The following is a 24,720-nucleotide window of genomic DNA, read 5'->3' as shown; positions in this document are numbered from 1 at the left end:
GTGACTTTTGTAAGTAACCTGACAGGGATGCATTCCTGGACTGAATTGTCACTGATGTACGTCTGGATCTCTCTCTCTGTTTTGTGTACCTGGAGCTTTAGCTGCTGTCTTGCAGATCAGCTGTGTGCCGTTGCTACGGGTCTGGATAATGTCAAAGACCAGGGCTTTGAGATGTTCCTTTCTGCTGCTCTTTCAAAGAGTTTTTCTGAGTGAAAAGGTTGCAGTGTTTGGCACATGGTGTTTGTGCATGGCATCCAGTCTCAGATTCCTTTCAGCACACACGCAGGCCAAAAACACTGCCATAGTGTAATACACAATAGACAGTAGAAGTTCTCCTGTCTTATGTTATCAATCCCAGAGCCCCGGTCTCAGATTCTCTGCATCGTTTGTAAATAAAAAACTTCTATTTGCTTTTTAGACAGATCTAAGACCATTCTGTATATCTTCCACCTTTAAGTAATTATTTTAGCATAGAACACATAGCCTACAAATAATCATCTTTAAAAAACTGAGGTAATTTTTCTCTAATTTTGCTAATAAAGCTGTCTTTCTGCACTACATTGGTTGCTATACTCAACATTGTTTTGCAGAAGTATAAAGTTTAGTACGGATGTAATTGGAGAGCAGTAGAAATATTGCTTTGTGCTGCTGTCACAATGAAGGACACCGATAGAGATGTCAGCCACTGCAGTGGAATCAATACAGGCACGAAATGCAGTGTATGCAATGACATGGGATTTATGATTCAGTCATCCAGATGACAGCAGTGAAAGAGTTGGTTTAAAGCTCCAGTCCATAACATTTTTGGGTTAAAAATTATCCAATATATATATATATATATATATATTAGCCTGGATGCCAGCCCGAACTAAGCCCACAATATTTTTTGGTCGGGAAGTTCGGTCTGGACTCGATCAATTGAGAATGAGGAGTCACGTGCCTATTTGGGCGGGGTCTGAGCCATTCGGCCATGATGGTATCGGTTACCAGGGTTTTTATCGGTTTTTAACGCAGCAGTTACTTCCAGGCATGGTAAAACAGTGCGGTATTGCGAGAAACTCCTCTACTACTGAGCTAAAAACACACGTAATCAATACTGTTTTGTCGTGGGAATCCTACCAACATGGCGGAAAGGGGAGGGGCACTGTAAAATGACGTCAACTTCTCATTCTCAATTGAGGAGTAATTATGATCAGACAAGAAAAATTCGGGCCAATCAAATTGCCAGGGTGGGCTTTATACGATGATGGACAGATGATCTGCAAGAACGTAATCATCACGTTATCAAAGAGCGCTTTTCCCTCAGAGATGACTGCAGCTGGAGAATTGAGATGTATACACCATGTATGTCACACCACTAGAAATGGTTGTGTGTGAAAATCCCAGTAATTTAGCAGATTGTGAAATACTAAGACCGGCCCGTCTGGCACCGACAATTATGCCACGCTCAAAATTGCTTAAATCACCTTTCTTTCCCATTCTGACATTCAGTTTGAAGTTCAGGAGATTGTCTTGACCAGGACCACACCCCTAAATGCATTGAAGCAACTGCCATGTGATTGATTAGATAATTGCATTAATGAGAAATTGAACAGGTGTTCATCCTTTAGGTGAGTGTGTGTGTGTATATATATATATACTGTATATATATATATATATATATATATATATATATATACATGCAATTTTATGATGTGTGGAGACGTCTTTGAACTCCTCACGGATGTATTTATTTCAGTGGATGTGTTACGTTCAGTGGATGTCTGATCTTTCTTCATTCAACATCCCACCGTTTACTGAAAATGCATAAACTGAAAAACAAGGTATAAAAATTAATCATGAGAATATCTTGTAAGTCTTACAAGGACATGAAGTTTCATACTTCTTGATGGGATGCATTTTTAAAGGGAACCAGAGTTTATTTTCAGCGTAATGGGCAAATGAGCTGTCTGCTCCCTGCTGATATAATCCACGCTCAGTTGTTCAGAGCTCCAGAAAAGTTGATAATTGTGCAGAAATGACAGGTCTTCATCCAGCAACACTCAACACAGATAGAGCCAGGCTATTTATACACTCATATTGACAGTGAGAATCAAAGCCAATGAGTTTCCTCTTTCTGCTGACACTGGCATTTCACTCTGCTGTTCTTATAGTCTTGTTTATAATCTGAAATCCATTAGGACACAGTCACCTCTGATAACAGATCACTCTAAATTGTAATTTAGTCACATACATTTTCTGTGAAGCTGCTTTGAAATGATATTGTGAAAAGTGCCATAGCCTACAAATCAATATGAATTGAATTGAATTGTTTAGACCAGCACAAACCATATTATCTCTGCCAGCAATTTACTCACCTTTTTTATTGTATAATGAAAACATAACTATTGCATTGACATGTTTGTATCGAGATTTCCCATATGTAAAGCCATTTTAGACGTTCCAAATATGTATACATTAAGATAAATGTTATGTTAGTAAACACAAATCTCAGCGCTGTCTTAGCTGTTAAATATGCAGTAGGCAACATTTTGGGAAAGTTTAAAATATATTATGAGATGCAAAATCCATAACCCACCATGTATTTTAATTACTGTCTGCATAGTGTTACTGAAAATAATAGGGTAGCCTATTATATATCAATATTTATAGTTCTACTTTTAAAATCACTTTCACATATATTTCAGACAAATATGACCGAATATGAATTAAAACTTAAAATCGAAGTGGTATATGTTTGTTACACATTCAGCCACTTTAAAATATCATTGATTATCCAAACCAACAGAAATCTTTGTTTCAGAACAGAAACAGAAATCACGGTTTCGGTTAAATATATAGAAACAAAGATATCATGAAAATACTTCTTGTGGTCTAAAAGATAAAACGTAGCCTAATTAATATTTTAAATTCAATAAGATTCAAGTTTTAATAAATACTATATAAGATTCCACTGAAATGTGAATTGCAGTAGGTCTGATATTAAGAATCATTTTAATAATTAGCTATTTTAATCATAAATTCTCTCGTAACTCTCTTGGTTTCTTTTATTAAGAAAGGCCAAATTCCTTTCATGTTGAGGATAACTTTAATGGCATCGATGGTTCCTTGAAGAAACTTTAGCAAACACAGAAGGAACTGAAGCAATCGTGAAATATTGGTGATGCACTACGGACTAGACCCGAGAGATTCTCATTAATCCCACCCATGACTTCAGCTATGGCAATAATACACCAGCCGGACCTGCAGCCTGGGAAGTTTTGCGCGCAGATGCTGAGAACGACGACACAGTTAATAGCTATTAATATATTTTGTTAATGGAAATTTCAGTTACCTCTGAAGTCTGGGACACAATTTATTTCATTGCAATGCTCCTCAAACAGTTAAAATGAACTTAATTCACCGAGGAATGAAGTGAAACTTTTTTGAAATGGAATCAGATGGTCCACTTGGTGTGAGGAATCAGGAGAACATCTCTGCTGCTTTTACTAACATATCACCAACAATAGCAGGACCCGACGAGCACGCGCACGCGTCTCAATACGATATGCTTATTACATCCATACTCGGCACAATTTTGACCATAATGTGTTTGGTTGGCGTGGTTGGAAACGTTTACACTCTGTACATTGTGAACACCTCAGCGCGCGTAACCGGATCAATGTATGCCTATATTGTGAACTTGGCTCTGGCGGATCTGCTGTACCTCTCCACTATCCCGTTCGTGGTTTGGACGTATTTTGCGAAGGACTGGTACTTTGGCGACATTGGGTGCCGCGTTCTGTTCAGCCTGGATTTCGCCACCATGCACGCGAGCATCTTCATCTTGACGACCATGTGCACGGAGCGCTATCTGGCCGTCGTGAACCCGCTCGACACCTTCGGCCGGTCCCCGCGCTACAGGCGCGCGGTCACATGCCTCGTGTGGCTGTTTTCCTTCATCCTTGCTCTACCGACCATGATCATGATTGACCTCAAGAGAGACGTGCACAATGGAGTAGAGAAGCGCATGTGCCACCCGACCTGGCAGATGACCGCGTACAGGGTGTATCTGACCGTTCTGTTCAACACCTGCATCTTGGTTCCTGGGTTAATCATCGGTTATCTCTATCTGAAGTTAGCCCGGACCTACTGGCTGTCGCAAACCTCTGTATTCCCATCCAGAAGAATGAAGAAGTGTCCAACGCAAAAGGTGTTATACATGATCTTCGGTATAGTTCTGACCTATTGGGCGTGTTTCTTACCCTTCTGGTTGTGGCAGTTGCTCAGTATCTATTATTACGCGGCGCACGGGAGGCTCTCGAGCAGCACGGTTGTGTACATTAACTTTGTTGTGACCTGTTTGGCGTACAGTAACAGTTGTATCAACCCTTTCTTGTACACTTTATTAACGAGGAATTATCAGGAATATGTGAGGGACAGACAAAAAAACAGCAGAGAGTTAAAGAAGAGGCTCAGACTGTCATCTCAAAGGTCTGTGTCTTCTGGAAGTCAACAGTTCTCGAATACTTTGACTAATACCAGAGACTTTGCTAATACGCACCCTAATGGCATTCTGGATGCTTATAGCACATTGTGAAAAATAGTTCTTAAACATAGCAGTTGGATAATTTATAAAAATTGGAAGTCATCATGTTATTATTATTATTAAGTGTTTGGTGAAAGGAAGGTTTTAGGGGTCACCCATTTTCCCCTTCTTTTAACCAAACAGACAAACGCAGATTACAGCTAAATATCATGTTTTGTATAATGTATGTTTGAATCTACCAAATAGCATCAATATCAATTATTCTTATCTTTTAAAAAAGGACAGTACTGGGGGTGCAGAGAAATTGACCCTCATTCTGCCCTGTCCCAAACAACATTAGTTGGCAGAACGTTCTGGTAATGTTATAGTTTTTGGTTCCCAGAAAGTTCTCAGAACACACAGCACCCCCAAAATCACCTAAACCTGCATTTTTTAATTTTTTGCCTTTTAGTTAATACGTCAGATGCAGAACGGCTTTTTGTTCTAAAATAATTATGAGGGAACGTTCTGTACTAATTTTATGGTTGTAAAAAAAACAACCTTTGGGAACATTCTCTATGTTACTTTTAGGTTGTTTCAAATTGTAATATATATATATATATATACCACTGTAAAAAAACTTAACTTTAACTTAAAAAAATTAAGTAACCTGGTTGCCTTAATTTTAAATTGATTAAAATGGAAAAAGTGAGTTAATACAATGAAGGAGATTTATTTAATCATCAGAAACTCAAAATAATAAGTTATCTGAACTAAAAAAATTAAGTTGATTTGACAAAAGAAAAATGTTGTGATAACAAATCTTGAAAATATTTTTTTTTACAGTATATATATATATATATATATATATATATATAATTTCTGTACAGATGAATAATTTGATATGAATGTTAACATTTTGCACTATTTCTTCTTCTGCATCTCGAGAGATTGCTGACAAAATATGTTGATATTAGTAAAATGGTGACTTGATTCTGAACTAAAGGACCATAAATACAGGAAATTGTGTGCAATCAAGAAAGAGGTTAATGTGTAATAGTACGTTATGTTAAGCTTGATTTTCAGTTTCTGTTTATTTAAAATCACACATGACATTCAATATAATTTGTATTTGTATGTGCTTTGTTATATAAAATATTTTACACATTAAATATTTTGTAATTGAGTACTTTATAATATTGTAGTTTAAAAACTATTGTCAGATGTGATTTTTTTCCCAGTTGCATGCTATTAATAAAAGAGAAGGCAGGTTGTGTGCTTGAAATGCTCATTATATATATATATGTAACCAGACACATTTTTACATAGCATAGAGTCATCAGTGACTATATGTCTCAATTTGTTTTTAAGAACTGATGCCTGGAATATTATTAATGCATCACATCCTTATTGGCTTGTCAAAAGAATGCATGAAATACTTTATAGCATAATTGTATTATTTGTATGTTTCCTCTTAATTTTATTCTTCTGTTTTGTGTAAGCTTAAAGCTACACGGTCAAGAATTTCCATTGCAGTGAATGAGGTATTGTATTCATGGCACTTTTCTTTAGTGCTGAGCAGTGAGCTGTGAAATCACTTTCAGCAGCAACAGCTCATACAGGTTTACACCACCAATAAACAAATGAGTCACTTCGGGCTGTTTTCCATAAACAGGATAGTATATTGTTAAGGAGTAGTCTCTTGGACACTCATGGCCCAAATCATTTTTGAATTCTCAAAACGATCAAGTGGTATTGAAGCCAAACGCTTATTCTGTCTTGATATTGTACAGGCTGTTCTATTTTATGTTGAAGAATTGAAACCATATATTTGGCTACTGTTATCCTGGTAGTCAATGCTTTTTGGACTTCTCGACTCTCCATCAGTTGTGCAATGACATGGCTATCTCAGAAAATAAAGTACATAATTGTACCTTTAGGGGTACAATGGCTTGTCACTGGGGCTTTACCCTCAAGGGTACAGATTTTGTACCCTTAGGGTACATATTTGTACCCTATAGAGCCCAAACTTTTATTTCCTTTATTTCAAGGTTATTTCAAGGCTACTTGAATATAGTGATAAGTTAAAATCTACCTCCAAACTCAAGTGTTAAAATGGTAAAATACTGAATGAGTGTTAAAGTCAATGAGCTCATTAAGTTATTCATTGAGTGATGATTGACCATTATTGAAGACACCTGATGTTAACAAGCAGAAAATCGATTTTTCAAGACACCATTATGGTGATCAGGGTTTGCTTTAGTTGGGCTCTTGGCTCTTAAACTGTTAACAATAGATTTTGGGTACAAAATCTGTCCCCTTGAGGGTACAGCCCCAGTGACAAGCCATTGTACCCCTAAATTATGTACATTATTTTCAAAGAGTGCGCTTCAGTAAACATTTGTATATCTCATACCAAGCAATATTTGTGAAAAGATATTGAAAAAGGACAAATAAATCATACAAGAGAGAGACATCTGAACATGTATTCAAGATTCTAATAATATCATGAAGAGTCCAGATTCCAAAAAGTAGATTATTTTGTAAATACGGGTTTGCAATCCCATATAATAATTTACCATTATCACTTTGATGAGCCACAGACCTAAAAATGTTCTCTTAACAAACCAACAGATTGACCATTTGAATCATTGCAAGGCAGCTATTTTTTGTAAGAATCTATTTTAGTGCGACTTCTAAGAAATCTGAAATAAAAAACATTGTGATTCTTAAAACTATGTTTTGGAGCGATATTTGATACAAATATTTTGATGAAAGTCTGATTTAGGAGATCCCATCTGCAAGGGAATATCTGCTGGCTATTTTAGTGGCTTGGCAGTCATAATTGCAGGGTTCTGGTTTCATTGATTGACATTTCAAGAGATTCTCCTGCTACAAAGCTGTTAATGTCTGAGTTTGAGTGACGACTGACTTGATGAAATCACCTTTTATGAGAATTTTTTCTGACTTTCATGAATAGCTGATATGTTTGTGTAGTCATTTGCCAATGAGCCATTCATTCTGGAACAAAAATATGTTTTTTAATGATGATACAAAAGCTTTTGGAGTATGGCACATGAGTTGAAGCCCACAGGTGCTACATTCCTCTCTTTAAATTAGAGAAGCAACGACTGTGGTGGCAAGTTTATATTGGTAAGGTCCCGTGTTTAGATTTCAAGTTCATTCTTCCATATGACGCCAATCATGGCGATCGGATGCATGCTTTTCAACTTACACTGACCTACTTTGAAACGTCTTCATCATTTCAGTCATCACCTTTTGCTGCAGAGCCTGTTGCATCCTAAGGGAGTCTGAGCATAATTGGCCACTGTTCATCTCTCAGCATATTTTCCACTTTCACAAAATGAAGCTAAGGATGGTTGTTTTGTTGTACTTGAATCTGTGCCACTCAGAATGAAGACTTACTTTGTTGGAGAGGCTGATAGGTAATTGTTTTCTTAGTCTTTGGACACAGTTAATGCAACATTTTTGGTCATTAAGATTATGAGACCAAGTGCATAAATGTGCCTCTTTACCATAAAGTCATCTATCTATCTATCTATCTATCTATCTATCTATCTATCTATCTATCTATCTATCTATCTATCTATCTATCTATCTATCTATCTATCTATCTATCTATCTTCTATAACGTTATATACAAATAAAGCTTCAAAAGGTGTTTTTTAAAAATTATCAGTTGTTAAATACCAAATGTTTTAATTAATTTTTTGACTTTTTTATGTCATGCGGTTCAACCAGTAATGCATTATGTTCATGCATTATGTTATTACCTTGTCAATTCATGATAAAAGAGCCATGTTTGCAGTAGTGCTACTGTGAGAATATATACAAATGGCTGTTTTCAATTATCTCAACTGTGTTAAAACTACTTATATTTATAAAAAACTTTTATATCAAAAGTTTCAAGCCTAAAATTATATTACGTTTTTAATTATTTAGTATGTTCATTCGTTCGGATAGTACTACCTGACATTTTGGGGGTTTATGATAACAAAACATAAAATAATATTTAAATGCAGGCAAATAAAAATGAATTCAAACTAAATAGGTTATACAAAATAAAGTGATATTTAGTAATGAACGTATCAAATTAATTAAAAAATGCACTGGACACAAAATATACACGTCATGTCACACTCACCCCTAGATTGAGGTGATCTGTCAATTTGTTCAGTCATTTGCAAAACTGCATACAAAACGGTCTTCACTTGTAACTCAGGCTGTCCAATATTCAAACTTTGCATTGTGTGTTCATATCTTTAAAGGTTTAAATTAAATTGTATCTAATTACTAAATGATAATAGGTTGGCTGGTCGGATGTTTATGTCAAGATTTTTGAAAAATAACATCAGCGCCACAGTGGACGGTACAAGGTACAAACACTTCGTATCAGAGACCTCTAGAGGACGTACAGAAACTAACAACAGACAACAGACGGAAGAGAACTACAACTCTCATGATCCTCCGCCTACAGCACGTCGCCTCTGCGTCTGACGTCACACTCTAGCTTGTTTTGGCCGTTTGTTTCGATATCCGGCGATCAAACGCTTTCGATGTGCTGGAAATTGTGACTGAGAGGTACGTGCAATTCATGAAACAGTATTCGTGTGTTGTAGTCTTATTAGAGCTTGTTTACCCTCGCCATTAAGTTGGGATGAAAACTCAGCTAATAATGAACATCTTTCTTGTTTAAGTGATGTCAGCTGGCGCGGAGGGTTAACGCCAAACGCTAGCCGAGCCTGGCTAGGGACTTTAGCGAGTACAGATTTGTTTGTTTCTTTTGTCCTGCTGTATATCTGTCACTTAATTAACATTGTCAACGTGTTTTAAAGAGAAAGATAAAGAGCGATCACATTTATAACATTAACAGTGTTTCTCAGCACTGCTATGCTAGTCTGTTCTGGTCAAGCTATTGGGAATTAACAGGCTGTGTTTTGAAACCTTGTTGTAAGCTGACTACTTAGACAGCACTTTTGGGTGTCACAGGCGCGTTTCATCTGAAACATCATAGATAAACCAAACAGAAACACACCGTGACAGGTCGCATTAAAATAGATAAACATTATTTTCAAGGACATCAACTCTTTCTAACTCATTTACTTTCAACTGTTTGTATTGTACGTGAACTCAAGCTAAATAATGGTCATGAATATAATGTTGATGTGTGAATCTGTCATTCTAGGCTACTTTAAAACTGTTTGGAAACTATATGAGATCGTATGTGCACGCGCAGCCTCACAGGTAGTCTAGTCTAGTGTATCATTAAAGTCAGCATGAAATCTAAATAGATAGTTCTTGTTTTTATGGAATATTGCAGTATTTATTAAAAAGGATTTATCCGTGCTTTTTTTTAAATTTATGCACCCTAATCAAATTTTTCTTGTTTTTTGAAGCCATTTCACTCAAATATCCGTCATAATAGCGAATAAAATAACTATCGCATCTACCGTTTCATGCTTGCTGACTTTAAGCAACTATGTTGGATCAAAACTGTGATGAATGCACCATGTGTAGTAATTAATGTGGGATTTTGCGTGTCTCATTTCAGGTTCCTGTGTGTGTGCATGGGTGTTTGTGTGAGAGAGAGAAGGTGGACGACTCAGGGAGTCTGTGTGTCTTATCATGGCTGACGGGTCCAGTGATGATGATGTCATCCACCTGGCCAGTTTCAACACCCATCGCAGTCGAGGTACTAACACTAAAGCTCAATCGCAATTCACCCCTTGGCCCTACCCCTTGTTTTCGAGTGTACCCCTTGGCCCTTAAAATGGCGTTATAAGGGCCAAGTGGTTGAAATATTCCCCTACGAAATAGAACAACCCTGCATGAACCCGGTACGTCATCAGTCGTCGGCGATGGCTCTGCCGTTCGAGTTTGTACAGGATTTCTCCATGACCACAACTGACAATCAGCACTGCTGCTCTTAACTTTGAATAAACATGATGATTATAACATTCCTTCCTCGAAATGTATGTCTTTTCTGATCGGAAAGGTAATTTATTATACCATTTCTTAATTTAAACGACTATAGTGTTATTATAAGAGTAAACAAATTGCGTGGTGGAATCATCTGGTGCTAAATTAAATTTTTTTTTTGCGTTTGCGAAGCCATCTCGCCGGTGATTTGCGATGCATTCCGTGAACTTTCTCTTAGCCCTCCGTTTGGAGTGTGCCTCTGAAAAATCTCCGTTTCGAGGGCTATGTAGCCCTACCCCTTCGCCCTACCCCTCAATCTCAACAAGAATCGGGACACCCTACCCCTAGACGTGAACCCGCAAAACGGAGGGGTAGGGGCAAGGGGTGAATTGGGATTGAGCCTAAGACTTCATTATAACAGTGGCCAGTGGTTCATGTAGGTTGTGTACAGACCATAAGGTCGGTGGTTCAATCCCCGGTTCCACCTGACGAAGTTTTGAGTTGTGCATGAGCAAGACACCTAACCCAAGCTGCTCCTGACGAGCAGGATGGCTCCTTGTATGGCTGACACTGCCGTCCGTGTATGAATGAGTGAGTGATTGGGTGAATGTGAGGCAAAATGTAAAGCGCTTTGGTGGCCATTGAGTCCGCTATATAAAATGCAGTCCATTTACCATTATAAGGAATAGTGGCATTCTGTATGTCCTGACCCCTTTTTTGTGTCTTTTTTTTTCTGTCAGCTAAGAAAGTTAGGACGAAGACGTCCTACATAACCATATCCTCATCATCGGATTCTGATGATGAACCTGTCAGATTCGTACCAAATGGCCCAGTTGTGGTCAAGGATGATGAAGAGGAGGAGGAATTGAGCATCTTAGAGGTAACTCTAGCTGCGTTCCAATTCACAGGCTCCTTGTGTAGTATTCACTGCTCCCTACACCCTTAAATCCACACTTGTATCCGTAGAATTCATGAGTATGAAAATATAGCCTACTAGTGGTGGGAGTGAGCAGGGACCTGGTGATATGATTTTTATATCAAATGGGTTAAATGAAAAAATTGATAGTCATTCAGAACTGTGATTCATTGAAAAAGACATGAGTAAAGATTACATCTGCTTGTGATAGTTTGTAAAGTTGTTTTCTTTTTTTCATTTTAGTTTTTTTTTTCTATAGAAATAATGGTTTGTGCATCAGCCTGATTTTACAGCACTTGCTCGAAATGGTGATCAGTCTCTTTATTCCTAAAAATATTCATGTAAAATATAGTAATGTCAAATGTTTAGGTGATCATCATAACCTTTTGCTATGTTGACTCTGACTGTATGTTATCCTGCTTATTACATGGTTGGTTACATTCCAAATCAGTAAATAAATCATCAAATTATAAATTGCTTCTCATCTGTATGCTGCCTTGGATAAAAGCGGCTTTAAATAAATAAATACATTTATTTAGATTGAATTATTTGGTGATGTGAGGAGACGGAGACCACAGAGTGCTTTGAGTGACATAAAACTAGTAAAGCTATCATTATATTAAAATGCAGAATGTCACAGTCAACCAGTCAAGTGATTCAAAGAGCTGTCTAATAGCCTTGCCATGTATAGACCATACTGGTATGCAATTTATACAGATTTGAAGATGGAAACATTATTAATTTTTTTTCTATAATTTTTATACACAATTAGCACATTCAACATGCCATGGTAAGAAGCAATATAATGCCTGCTTTTCAGTGAAAATGTTCTTTGTTGAAGCTACCACTAAAATAAGGAAAAACCGCAACAGTGCGAATTTATATTTTTCTACATATTTTTTTAGATTGCTCACTGTCCCATTTGTTTCTCTGAAGGACCCAAGTTGAGGACATGTGGGCAGTTCCATGATCCACATAGGAACTTTGACGCTCCACTACCATTTTAATAAATTTTTAACTGTGCAAATTAATAATGTAATTTCCTTTACTTTTCAGATTCATCTCAATTTTTAGTTGATGTAAAAAAAGTGTAGCATCAAACTGCCTATTATGTGTCTGGCAAATATGTAAAGGTAATAATTAGACAGGTAATAAAAAAGGTAATAAAAAATGCATTGTGCCCCCTAGTGTCAAACCAGCACTAATACCAATATAACCAGTTTGAATATGCATACTGAACCGAATATGTAAAATTGTATAATATTTTGGCAAGCCTTATATGTTGAAAACATTTCTTTTTGTTTTGTCTTTGCCAAAGTAGCCTAAATGATCTCTCTGTTCAGTGCTTCCTGTTTCGAAATATTAATCAAATACATTCTCTTTCCGTCTGGCAGCCACAGCCCTCACCTCAACGTGAGCTGATCCGACCTGCAGCCAAATGGAGTGCGAGCACCATCCCAGGCCAGGCATCTGGGTCCAACAGACATCCTACCAGCGCACACGCTCCTCATCCTTCTGTAGTCGTCGCACATCCTACATTAGGAAACCAAGCCATAGGTGTCTTAACCACGGACCAGAATGCTGTACCCTCGACGTCTAGAGAAAATGCCTTGCACAGACCTTCATTGCCTGTTAAGGACTCACTGCCCATTCATAAGGACCCTTCAGCTAGTGCACACTCAGCGAATCAGGCCAATTCTGTTTTTTCAGCTCCACCCCCCACTGTATCAGGTCAGTCAGACTTGCCCCGTAAAATTGAAGTAGTTGTTTGGCCGAGAACTGACAGGCCCAAAATAAGGCCTCGGACACCACAGGACACTGTGCTTGTAGAGGTCAGACAAAACGAACAGCCGGCAGCCCCTCTCTCTCCTGCACGTTTCCCCGGACCGGCTGACAACGAGAGGCCTGGGCCGTCAGCACCCAGAGAACCCCTCATTCAGCAGGCCCCTGACCGGACGTCCCTCGATATCCTGGTGAAGGGGGTGGTGAGTCTTCTGATTAGCATCTCACGTTAAAGTATGCGACTGTCCATGTCCTGCATTAAAGCTGGGGTTTGTTTTGACTCGAATTTTCAGATGGACCTTTTTCCCGATGTGCAGGACGCGTATGTAGCAGAACTGATAGAGAGAGGTGACCTGAAAGATTTAAATGTGTAAGCACATGACTTTTATCTTCTCATTTCTTGCTCAGACGTACTTGGTTCACATGTGATGTGTGTGAGACATCGTTTGGCTTCTTTAACACAGAATATGCAATATATTGTTGGAAAACCCTGATTATCCGAAGAAAGCAAACTCAGTTTTGACACAAAGCAGTGTTCTCCTCGAGACAAATGATTCTGAGACGCAGGTTTGCACTTTTTATTTTTTTTTATCAGATATCAATATTAATCATAGGTGTGTTGGCTATTTTGAATTTAATACATTTAAAAATGTGACTAATATGGTATAACTTTTTCTCTGTCATACAGGAAAGTGAAAATTATTTTGATTATTTCAAACTAAAGACTGTTGGCCCAGAGGTTGTCATTCAAGCCGCCGATATGCTGATGGGTGACTTCAAAATGTTGAGCTGTCAGGATATCAAATGGGCCCTGAATTGCCTCAAAGGACACTATGCAATCACACGAAAGGTGCTAATTCATACCCACTAGAGTTCTTCTACGAACTCTGCACTCTTCTTTATGTCAGGAAGTTGACATTCAACATCATTCAGTGTCATTAAGTATTGATGAAGCTTGCTGATGTCAGGTGTAGTGATTATACTTAACTTAATATTGTTTATATTGAATAAGTTCAACTATTTTGTGTAAAGTTGTGGTCACACTCACATTTACAGTGCATTTACAGACAGTGCTTGCTTGGCAAAATTTTGTGAGTGAAATCTAGTAGTTCCATGGTAATCTGCATGGTGAAGAATTTCGCCTGGTGGATTCAATTTGCTGTGAATTTTGCATCTGATTCAAGTTTGGTGAACTTGACACAAATGCACAGTGCCAAATAAATAGCAGGCCTCTTGGTTTGGCCGTTACTTCTGTGTGGGTGTAGGTTGAATAGCTACAGAGCAAAACTGATGGATAAAGCGCTCTTTTTGGCACTGTCTACTCAGACAGTTTTGTATAATAACACTATATAATGATCCATTAAAAAGGAGGTGGTTTGAAAAGCAGTTGTTTTGTGTTGGTTAATTTGCTAGTTGTCAGAATAGCTTTGGATGTTTATTTCATTTTCATTATTCCTCTATCTTTCATCATATTTTTTCACATGAAGTCCTAGTTTCTTTCACCAGCGAAATGTCGTTTGCTAACACCATTTAACACTATTGTATTGGTCGTTAGCCACACTCTTAAGATATTGGCGTTTACATCAACCATTAAAAAACCCATATTGTTTTACCGTATTGTTAGTAATTGGTATGGCATTAATCTCTGTGCTATCTCTTGAAGGCCTTATTCGAAGCCCTCAAGAAGTGGCAAGAAAACTCTACTGACCCCTCAGGGAAGAAGAAGAGGAGGAGAGAGCCAAATGAACGGATCTTCATAGACTTCAAGTTTGAGCAGGGTGACTACATAGATTTTTCTCCTTTACATGCCTTTCAAATGGATGAAATGCTCATTTTGTCTCATTCGTTTCAGGTTCTTTTAAACTGGAAAGAAAGATGTACTTTTTGGAGAAGAATCGCAGATGGAGCCGCGGTAATGAGACAACACTGGACCCGTCTCTTGTGAAAGAGCTGCAGTTCTATGAGCAGAAAGCCAAGGAAATGGCTGAGGTACTTCACACGGCACTTCTCTTGAATTTACTTCTTGAAATAACCTAAAGGAGCAGGGTTGTGTGGAACTCAACTGACGGCTTTTTTCCCCTGCTTTCAGCATGAAGATTTTCTTTTGGCTTTGCAAGTGAACGAGGAGCAGTATCAAAAGGTGGGTGTGAAGAACCAGTTATTTACTCGCTTTTTATGCTCTTGTAATGACGTCAAATAGAAGTGGGCGGTATTGCGGTATATATCATTACCACGGTAGAAAATGTCAACCGTAACAGATTTTTATATTCCTTGTATATACATGTAAATAAGTGGGCGTGGTTAACTCTAATGCAACGTGCGTGAGACTGAAACACTGAGCCGATGAAGAAACTATGAAAGATGCTTTTACTACTAATATGTTGTTATCAACATATCATGTACACAGTCATTTCGATCGTCAAAGGACCAGTTTATAGACACCAAATATGCCACACATCCGATTCTGGTTACTCATAGTAGTATGCACAGTCTGAAACCTTCTCATTAGAGTTTGCATGAAAACATAGACCAACAACATAAAGGAAAATCATGAGATGGAACATTAGGTACAAGTTAATACATTTATCCCATGGTTATATACAGGGCTTGACATTAACACCCGCCAAATGCGGGTGGATTTCACCCGTGACGGGTAACACGGTCACTCCCACTAGCCACTTTGGCGTGTTTTTTATTTAAAATCAGTTGGGGGCTAAAAGTTGATGAGTGTATTTTGTTTACTATATTTAGCTATCAAAATAGTTTACCAAAGAAATGATTTACCAAATAAGAGTGATGTGAAGTAAAACAATGTGAACTGTCTTCATTTCTAAAGTATTTGGGTTTATTTATTATACAAATAAACCCTTTTTGTCGATTTTTTTGAGAATAACTACATGTATAAATAACTATATCATGAAGTATATCGTTACCGATATATCAAATTTGTCATACCGTGAAATTGAATTTTGGTCATACCGCCCATTCCTAATGTCAAACCACATCATAAGAAACAAATTACAACTGAAATAGGCCACACTAGAATAGGTTTTTATTCTTAAATGTTGAAAAACACAAATTTTACATTGTTTGGCTGAAGCAGTGTGTTGTAATTGGTCAACCACTTTGATTGTGTTTTTAGAAATTTGAAGCCCCTTACCATAACCCTGAGTTTCAACGCACTACTAACGCAACTCAATCCTTTTTTGCAAATGGGCTATGAGGGAATTGTTAAATGAGGAATATTGTCACACTCCAATCCAGAATTGGGCGTGCGTGGTAGTACAACACCGTTTGCCAACCACCACAACAGGAAAAAAGCGCATGAGCGAATGAGGGTGAATTCCAAACAAGGGGGTAATCCATCAGCCGGAAACCGAAGCCTCGCGGGAGCCGCCATTGTAGCAGAACTTAACCTGCTGTTAGCATTTCATTCACTCCCATTCATTTTGGTGTCATTTTGACTTTGAATAATTTTACATCTGAGGCATCCAAAGACTTCATTTGTCCATTATTTATTTCTAAAGAAACACGACAATGTATAAAAGGCTCCATTACTTTGTATCTTACGCAACGGCCCTGTAGAAGCCGTTTTTGTAAAAATAGGCTAACGTTTGTGTCATACACACGGGACTTTCTGTTGCACAATAGAGAAATTACCGTATAGACAGGAGGAGAAGCTCACAGGCAATCTTTTACTGTCTATGATGCAATCGGGTGGACATGGGCCACAAAGTCAAGGGAGAAGCCCATAAATAGAGAGTCCATAACAGCAACGAGACGGAATATTTCAACATTGTTTTTGAGGAATTAGGTGATTCAGATTTGTCTTGGCAGAGCTACTTGAAGATTTAAAACTCTCAGATTGTCGTCACGCTCAGTTTGAGCCTGCGCAGTCGCTCAGACATCAGACAGGAAGAGCAATAATCGGGCTTCAGTCTTCTCCGTTGAAATCAATGGGGTTGCTCTGTCCAGTTCTTTTACTGTCTATGATTACAAACTGCTTTTGCACCCTTGAAGCACACTCCTGGAAGGGGGTGTTTTTAGGGGTTTTCCAAACGAAAGTTAACAACTGAATCCCTTCATGAAGTCCATTAATGAAGGGAACATGCGAAGATCACTTCATGGTAGTAATTTAATTGTTTATGGTCATGTGACCCAGGGTGGCAAATCCTCATCAATTTTTAGATGTCAGGATAGTTGGAATTAACAAGTTATTTAATTTTGTTGTGATATATAGATACATTTCCGTCATTTATTTCATATTTTAGTTTTAAAAAGTTTCATAAGAAATGTTTAATGCTTAACTTATAAAGTTAAGAGCAGATCTGGAACACACATACACACATATCAACCATATCTTAACTTAATTATAAATTAATTATTATTTATATATCATCCATCAATAATAAGAAATTCCTGTTGTTGCTGTCTAGCTTTGTCGTGGTATTATTAGTTGCTTATTAGCATGTTTATTACTTGGATATTTGCGTTTTATTAATACTTATAAAGCACATATTAATGCCTTATTCTGCATGACCTTATTCTAGATCCTTTAATCCTGCCCAATACCTAAAAATACCTTACTAACTAATAAGTAGTTAATAGAGGTTTATTGAGAGAAAAGTCTTAGTTAATAGTGAGAATTGGACCCTAAACTAAAGTTTAGAGCTTACATACTAAAACCATGACTTCTGTGTTTTTTACACCACTAGTACGTTCCCATTTGAAAACTCAAGACTACAATCGAGGCGTTTGAAGGTGTTCAGAAACAGTGCTATATAGAAAATAATTCCCATTGGAGTGACTTTGTGCTTTGTTACTCTGCAGACTTTTTTCATGCTCAAACAGCAACATTACATGTTTTTATTTATAAAGCTATACATTTGATTGTTGGATAATATTGTTGTATAAAACAGACAGTTCCAGTCCAGCTCTAAAATCAGATTAGAGTGACGTCGTTCACACTGGTAATGTGTTTTAGATTATAATCCTGAAGTTTGTGATTTGAGAGCATGTGACACTTTTGAACTGTTCTCTCAGGATGGGCAGTTGATTGAATGTGGCTGCTGCTGTGGGGAGTTTGCCTTTGAGGAGATGACCCAATGCACGGATGGCCATCTATTCTGCAAGGAATGCCTGGTAAAGTACGCCCAGGAGGCAGTGTTCGGCTCAGGACGGGTAAGTCATCTGTGGCTGGAGAGACATTCAGTCTCTGAGGTTACCTTTGTTTCTTTTCAATTGTGTTACTGGAAAAGGCATGTACGGTCACAACCATTATGATTTTGGTTTCACTTTGCCTTGTGATTTTTAGGTTCTTCCCAGTTTTTCTACCATCTTTCTTTCACTTTCAGTCTATATAATCATAAACAAGTTCTTGCATATTTTTTTTGCAGAGTTTTATTTTTTATGTCTAATGGAATTAAATTCATAGTGTTTTTAGACACACTAGCATTTAAACATTTGGGGTCAGTAAGATTTTTGTTAATGTTTTTGACTTACCAAGTCTATTATGGTTACCAAGGAAGTTTTTATTTGATCAAAATACTGTAAAATAAAGGAATGAATCTTCTGTCACAGGACTTGTCAGAAATCATTCTAATAAGCTGATTTGCTGGTCAAGATACATTTCTTATTAATATCAATGTTATTTTTGTGAAAACCGTAATAAAATTTTTTTCTCCAGGAATTTTGATTAATAAAAAGGGAAAAAAAGCATTTATTTGAAATGGAAATCTTTTGTAACAATATAAATGTCTTTACTTTCATCAATCGACTTAAATCCTTATGAAGTGTTGGTAAACAATGCTAAACAATGATGCATCGATTCTAGTTGATCAAAAGTGAAAGAAAAAAAGCCTTACTTGACCCCTAACTTTTGAACGATAAAGTATGTAGGTTCAGTGTATATAGGTTGCCACAACAAGCACTCACTGAACAGTTTACAGTTACAGTGTATTTTGGCTATGCATAAAGTAAACATGGTTCTTCGTGTTTGTTTGTAGTCGGAGTTGAGCTGTATGGATGGGAACTGCACCTGTTCCTTCCCTACCAGTGAGCTGGAGAAAGTTTTACCTGAAAACATTCTGTGCAAATATTACGAGCGACAGGCTGAGGAGGCCATAGCAGCCACCTGTGCTGACGAACTGGTCAGGTGAGTTAAACACTTCACTTACTCTCATGTTGATCGAAAGCTGTTTGACTTTTCTTTATTTGTGAAAGACAAAAGAAGATGTTTAATTTGTAGAATGTCCAGGCTGCTCGTTTTCATACAAGGAAAGTGAATAGTAATTAGAGCTGTCAGGCTCCAAAAAGGACAGAAAAGTAATCCATATAAGTAGTCCATAGTATAAAATTCATGTTTCAGAAACAAAATATATTACAAAATTATAAACTTCAGATTTAAATGATTCATTGTTTCATTCCTGACAACATTATTTTGCTCACTTTTTGTTTTCAAGGTGTCCATTTTGTAACTTCCCAGCACTTTTGGATAAAGGCATTTCTCTGTTCAGTTGCCCAAACCCTCGCTGCAGAAAGGTTAGTCTGTGTGCCTGGATACACGTGTTATGCATCTCTCTTTACAGTGATCTCTTTATAAAAATATGGTCATGAGCTGGGTCAATTCTCTCTCTCTCTCTCTCTCTCTCTCTCTCTCTCTCTCTCTCTCTCTCTCTCTCTCTCTCTCTCTCTCTCTCCCTTCTTTCCTCTTCTATTTCTGAGCCCCCGAATGGTGGAATTAGTCCAGTCAGGGGAGGAACAGAGACAGGCATTCATCATGTCTGCTGTAAATTTTCAGCGCTCTGAACCCTAAACAGAACTTAACAAGGGTTGGGAATTTCAGCACAATTAGATGAATCAGGATTCCGGTATATCTCTGTCCCATGACGTTTCAGAAAACATAACCTTGAAAAAGTGAATTATACATTCAGGAAATGAATCACAAAACAACAACCTGTTGTGCATTGATAACCAAGATTTCAGAAAACAGACTGTTTGTTACAAGCAGTTTCAGGACTAACTAAACTACATTTTACAGCTTTGTATTTTCATTCTAACAAAGTGGTTTAATGGGAAAAGAACTGTTTCTATAAAAAATGATTCACTGTTTCACAATGACACAATATTTCATCATATTACTGTATTTTTGATAAATGTAGCCTTGGTGAGCATAAGAGACTCCCTTCAAAAACAGAGAAATTTGAATGACCACAAACTTTTGAATGGTAGGGTATATCATCTTAATTTCTTAAGTGCAGTTGCTTTAAGATGTACAGCAAAAACTGATTAGTTAGGGGTTAAGCACCAAAGGTTTTGTTAGTAGCTTGTAGCTTGACAAGATTCACAGTAGCTAAACCAACACTGGTTACAAGTACATCTGATGTTTTGTCTTTAGTCTTATCAGTGTTGAGGAATGTATCAGGCAGTGCCAGGACACAGTCCGTCTGTGTGTTCATGGTTTTCGGCTGTTAGGCAGAACATGTCAAGGACTCTGAACTCGCAATTACTCTGTCAAAAGGCCTGAGAGGAAGACTTAGAGTATACAACCTTCGTTCCGACCCTCTGTCTTAAATGATCTGTTCTTAATGGGTGGCTTCTAACGGCCACTGTTATGATTGGCTAACTTCGTTGCATATTAAACCGTATCAATTCGCTTAAAATAATCCACTTTCCAATTTTGGAATGCTTCCTGTATAGAGATGCAAACAAGCTGTTTAAACTGGATGCGTCAAAGCAAACGCTCAATCACTCTTCCATTTGTCCTGCTGTCGAGCATGTGGAGTATGTCCGAAACTGAACACGCATCTGTATACTGTTTCCAGTGTAGACAGCATCAGTGATTGTAATGGGTTCTATTTGCTTTTGATGCGATGAGACGCTCGCATCCAGTGTAGGCAAATGTTGATGTCTTTGATCTGATGGTAGGCAGGTGGAAACGTATTTGTCATCTGTGTGATCGGTCTTTTGATCTGTGTGATGTCACAGATCCTGCAGTATCCTGCAAAATTAATGCTTTGTTTTTAATGAGTACATTGTGAGCTATAAAACTTGCTGGATGTTTTAATGGGCAACGACCTATTATGTCCAAAGATCAAAGCAAATTTGATTTCTCATGTCATCTTGACCCCTTTAACTTTTTTAAGCAGGACGCTTAGTCACCATAAAATCAAAAATCTTGCTTTTTTCACATTGTGACACATTGTGACTCAACAGCAAGGAGAGCTAACTAGTCTGGGACTGTAGGGTGGAAAAACTCAAATACTGCGTCGTCTCTCGCCTTTCCCAACATTCTCTCTGTCTGCAGTTTTATCTTGAAATCCTCGAGCATGTTCCAATCAGTGCATGGACAGCACTCACATAGGCGATTGAAAACAGGCAATCGCTGTTAATCTGCACATGGATAAAACTCACGTGAATAACAACAAAACAAAAATATTACTACACTCTTGGATGTATGATAAAGTTGGGTTTTCGGCACAATAACCTTAAACATGCTTTTAGACCAATGTTACAACATTGACTGTCTTAGTAAAAGGCATGATGATGGTTGAAGTTTCCCTTGAATAGACTCCCACCATCAGGTATACGCAACATGATACTTTTGTGTTTCCTGTAGTATACCAGTTGGCCTCTTGGTGGCGCTCTTGTTCTATAATGGCAGTTGATTTTAGAGTTTTTCACGCATCTGCTGCTGATTGCACGCTCAACCCCGCCTCACTTCTGCAGCATCTGAACAGGAGGATTGTGAGAGGGGGGCAGGGGAAGCCACTCGAACGCCCATGACTTTGGCCTTTCTCTCGGTACCACTGATAGATTAAGTGTGCCTAGGACCTCCTACCTAACATACATCTTCCTCCTGGTGGAGTCACAGGACTGGAGGGGGAAATTGAGAACAGTTGTGGTGTGATTTCATAATGTGACCCACTTTCACTTCCTCTTTCTGGCTCTTAGCATGGCATTCCTATCGAGATGGAGAACTGGGCTCTCTTGCACAGCAGTCCTTGACTTGGCCAGCATCATGAGAACTTTTACCAAGCCTTCTCTGGAACAAATTTGTCTCTGTAAAATGACACCTGCCTGATAAATGGTGTATTATAGTGAGCATATAGGCAGTGTTGTGGCTTAGTGGTTAAACATCTGGGTTTTGGTACCTGAATGGATGTAGGTTTCAGAGGGTTGATCTATGAACCGTCACCTTTGAATGCAAGTCTCTTGATAAAACTGCCTCAAACTGTCAGAAAAACCTTAAGACACGGCACTGTGCTGAATGTCTTAGACCACTAGGTAAAATGTATATAAATAGTGTTCAAAATTTAAATTATATTATTGCATATATATATAAATTTGGGTGAATAATGTGTTTTCTCTTCAGAATTTCATGTGGCAGCAGATTACATTTCTGAAGAAATGGAAACTTCTGATGGAAAATTTTCCACTGAAGTAAAAGTCGTTGCCGTCAACTAAAAAAAAAAAACCCATCTCTTACATCAGGGGTTTTCAAACTTTTTGTGTGTGTGGACCACTATTTGTAATCAAGATTTTTCACGGACCACCTCATAATACACATATTATGATATTACATATTATATTATTTATTACATATTATAATCAGGTTCATTTGAACAACAGGCCTATTTCCATAGCAATGGAGTATGAAATCTATACAGCAATAAGAACACTTGGATATAGTCTGCATTTCAAAACCTTTAGCGATTTTAGGGGATTATTAATGTTAATCTTAAGAGTTCTACAAGTCCTCAAAAAGTAGACTTGAGAACAGATTTGCCTCTGCCCTATAATGTTACATTTAAAAGAAAACACAGTAGGCCTAACGTTATTCCAGGTTGAAAATAATGTTGTCAAAAGGAAAAGCCATTGGAGTCTATTTGCCAGCCCGATATGAACGTAATATCCTTCTTTGTCACCCTCCACATCTTTCCCTTCCTCTTTGTATCGTCCACTGGTGGAGGAAGTACTGAATCTCAGTACTTAAGTAAAAGTACAAATAACCAGATAAATATTTACTTTAGTAAAAGTAGAAGTAACACAATGACAACCATACTTAAGTAAAAAGTATAAAGTACCTGATTTTAAATGTACTTTAAGTATTAAAAGTAAAAGTACTTGCATAATAATTGATTCTCTTAATGACTATTTTCTAATGATTAATAAAACATTCAACCTAATACTCCTATAATGATGTTCAATAATGATGGAAAAAAATTGATGTCACCATTTCAGAAACAAGCTTGCAATTAGGCAATATAAGCCATGCTTATATTAATATCTTATGTTAATAACTATGTTTGGCAGTAAACGCGATTAATTTATGGTGTAATTCTGAACCTCTTGGCTTGCCATAATCCTAACCAAACGTATATTACACATGGTGTGTTTCCTATGCATGTAAAAACACATTTTCGCGTATAAATTGCATGATAAACACACTGCGTGCGAGACGCATTTAGTTGATGTATCTATGGCAACCAAACGTCACTGGTGAGACAAACGTGCAACGAACGGACAGTCAGATTACGTTTTGGCAGGGGGAAAACTGATCAGAAAATGTAACAGAAGTTGTAGAAATGTAGTGGAGTAGAAAGTATAATAATTGCTGCAAAATGTAACGAAGTAAAAGTTAAAAGTATGCACTATTTATTCTACTTAAGTAAAGTAAAGATACGTGAAAAATGTACTTAAGTAAAGTAACGAAGTATTTGTACTTCGTTACATTCCACCACTGGTATCGTCTGTCTAATATAGACCAATATTAAAAACAAACAACTAAATAGATGCTCACCTAACCTGTTGCTATCCACCGATCCGGTGTTGTGGTTCTGACGACACGGAGCTTGAACGTCACGGCCGAGCGCCACTAGCCTATTTTAGTAATCACACAATAGCTTGACAATTTAATTTACATTTTATATAAAAATAGGCCTACAAATTCTTTTTACTTTTTTAATGGGAATTTGTTGGTAAAATATTTCATATTTTATTTTTCCTTTTCACGGACCACCTGCAGTACCCTCACGGACCACTAGTGGTCCGCGGACCACAGTTTGGGAATCGCTGTCTTACATCATTGAGGCTCAGACTCTCATTCTGAAGGTGCGGTTTCATTAGCGAAACTTCAACTAAATATTTAAGCGCAAAAGTAGTGTAACGATGTATATATGATGCTCAGCTCACATAGAAGTCACTTTAAAGCTGAGCAGCTTTCTGTTGGTCAATGCGGTGAATTCACATGACCAACTTGAACCCGCAAAATCTGAATGGGGAAATATTTCACACTTGGATTTCTATTGAAATGAATTTTCACCTGTGAAAATATGGTGAGCACTGTAAATGAGACCACAGCTTTAGATTTACTTAAGTGTTTATTTTACAGTTATTTTTGCCATTTTAAAAAGCCCTATTGATGCACCTGTACTCTGAATATTGAGGCTCTTCCCGTGACGGTTATGTGCCTGCTCTAATCATTGTGTATGGAGATGTTTGCAGCTGTCTAACCCACATATGTCCATGGTAGGATCAGTCGGATGTGAAAAACCCTGGAATCCGAGTGCCCTGC

General features: G+C 37.6%; 2 protein-coding genes across 3 annotated transcripts in view; both read left to right on the top strand.

Annotated features, from left to right (window-relative positions):
• Positions 1-3,254: 3,254 nt before the first annotated feature.
• Positions 3,255-5,045, top strand: uts2r5 (urotensin-2 receptor 5). The gene has a single exon (XM_039687661.2). It carries the CDS (start codon positions 3,431-3,433, stop codon positions 4,577-4,579), a length of 1,149 nt encoding a protein of 382 aa, XP_039543595.2. The 5' UTR covers positions 3,255-3,430; the 3' UTR covers positions 4,580-5,045.
• A 3,656-nt stretch (positions 5,046-8,701) lies between these two features.
• The window catches only part of rnf216 (ring finger protein 216), a 29,342-nt gene continuing 13,323 nt past the window's right edge, over positions 8,702-24,720 (top strand). Inside the window, exons 1-13 of one of the 2 annotated variants that reach the window (XM_039686717.2) lie at positions 8,702-9,109; positions 10,080-10,220; positions 11,188-11,327; positions 12,758-13,348; positions 13,439-13,515; positions 13,610-13,712; positions 13,834-13,995; positions 14,809-14,923; positions 14,998-15,134; positions 15,235-15,285; positions 18,189-18,326; positions 19,151-19,299; positions 19,607-19,685. In XM_039686717.2, the coding sequence (XP_039542651.2) occupies positions 10,154-10,220; positions 11,188-11,327; positions 12,758-13,348; positions 13,439-13,515; positions 13,610-13,712; positions 13,834-13,995; positions 14,809-14,923; positions 14,998-15,134; positions 15,235-15,285; positions 18,189-18,326; positions 19,151-19,299; positions 19,607-19,685 (1,809 nt within the window). In that variant the 5' untranslated portion in view covers positions 8,702-9,109; positions 10,080-10,153. Of the gene's footprint in view, positions 9,110-9,270; positions 9,291-10,079; positions 10,221-11,187; positions 11,328-12,757; positions 13,349-13,438; positions 13,516-13,609; positions 13,713-13,833; positions 13,996-14,808; positions 14,924-14,997; positions 15,135-15,234; positions 15,286-18,188; positions 18,327-19,150; positions 19,300-19,606; positions 19,686-24,720 lie in introns of those variants that run through there. The other variant, XM_089128730.1, reaches the window with a different exon arrangement.

The sequence above is a fragment of the Pimephales promelas genome, chromosome 3 (assembly GCF_988280905.1).
Source record: "Pimephales promelas chromosome 3, fPimPro1.hap1.1, whole genome shotgun sequence".
Lineage (NCBI taxonomy): Eukaryota > Metazoa > Chordata > Actinopteri > Cypriniformes > Leuciscidae > Pimephales > Pimephales promelas.
Note: the sequence above shows the minus strand (reverse complement) of the source record. Positions and strands in the feature narration are given on the sequence as shown.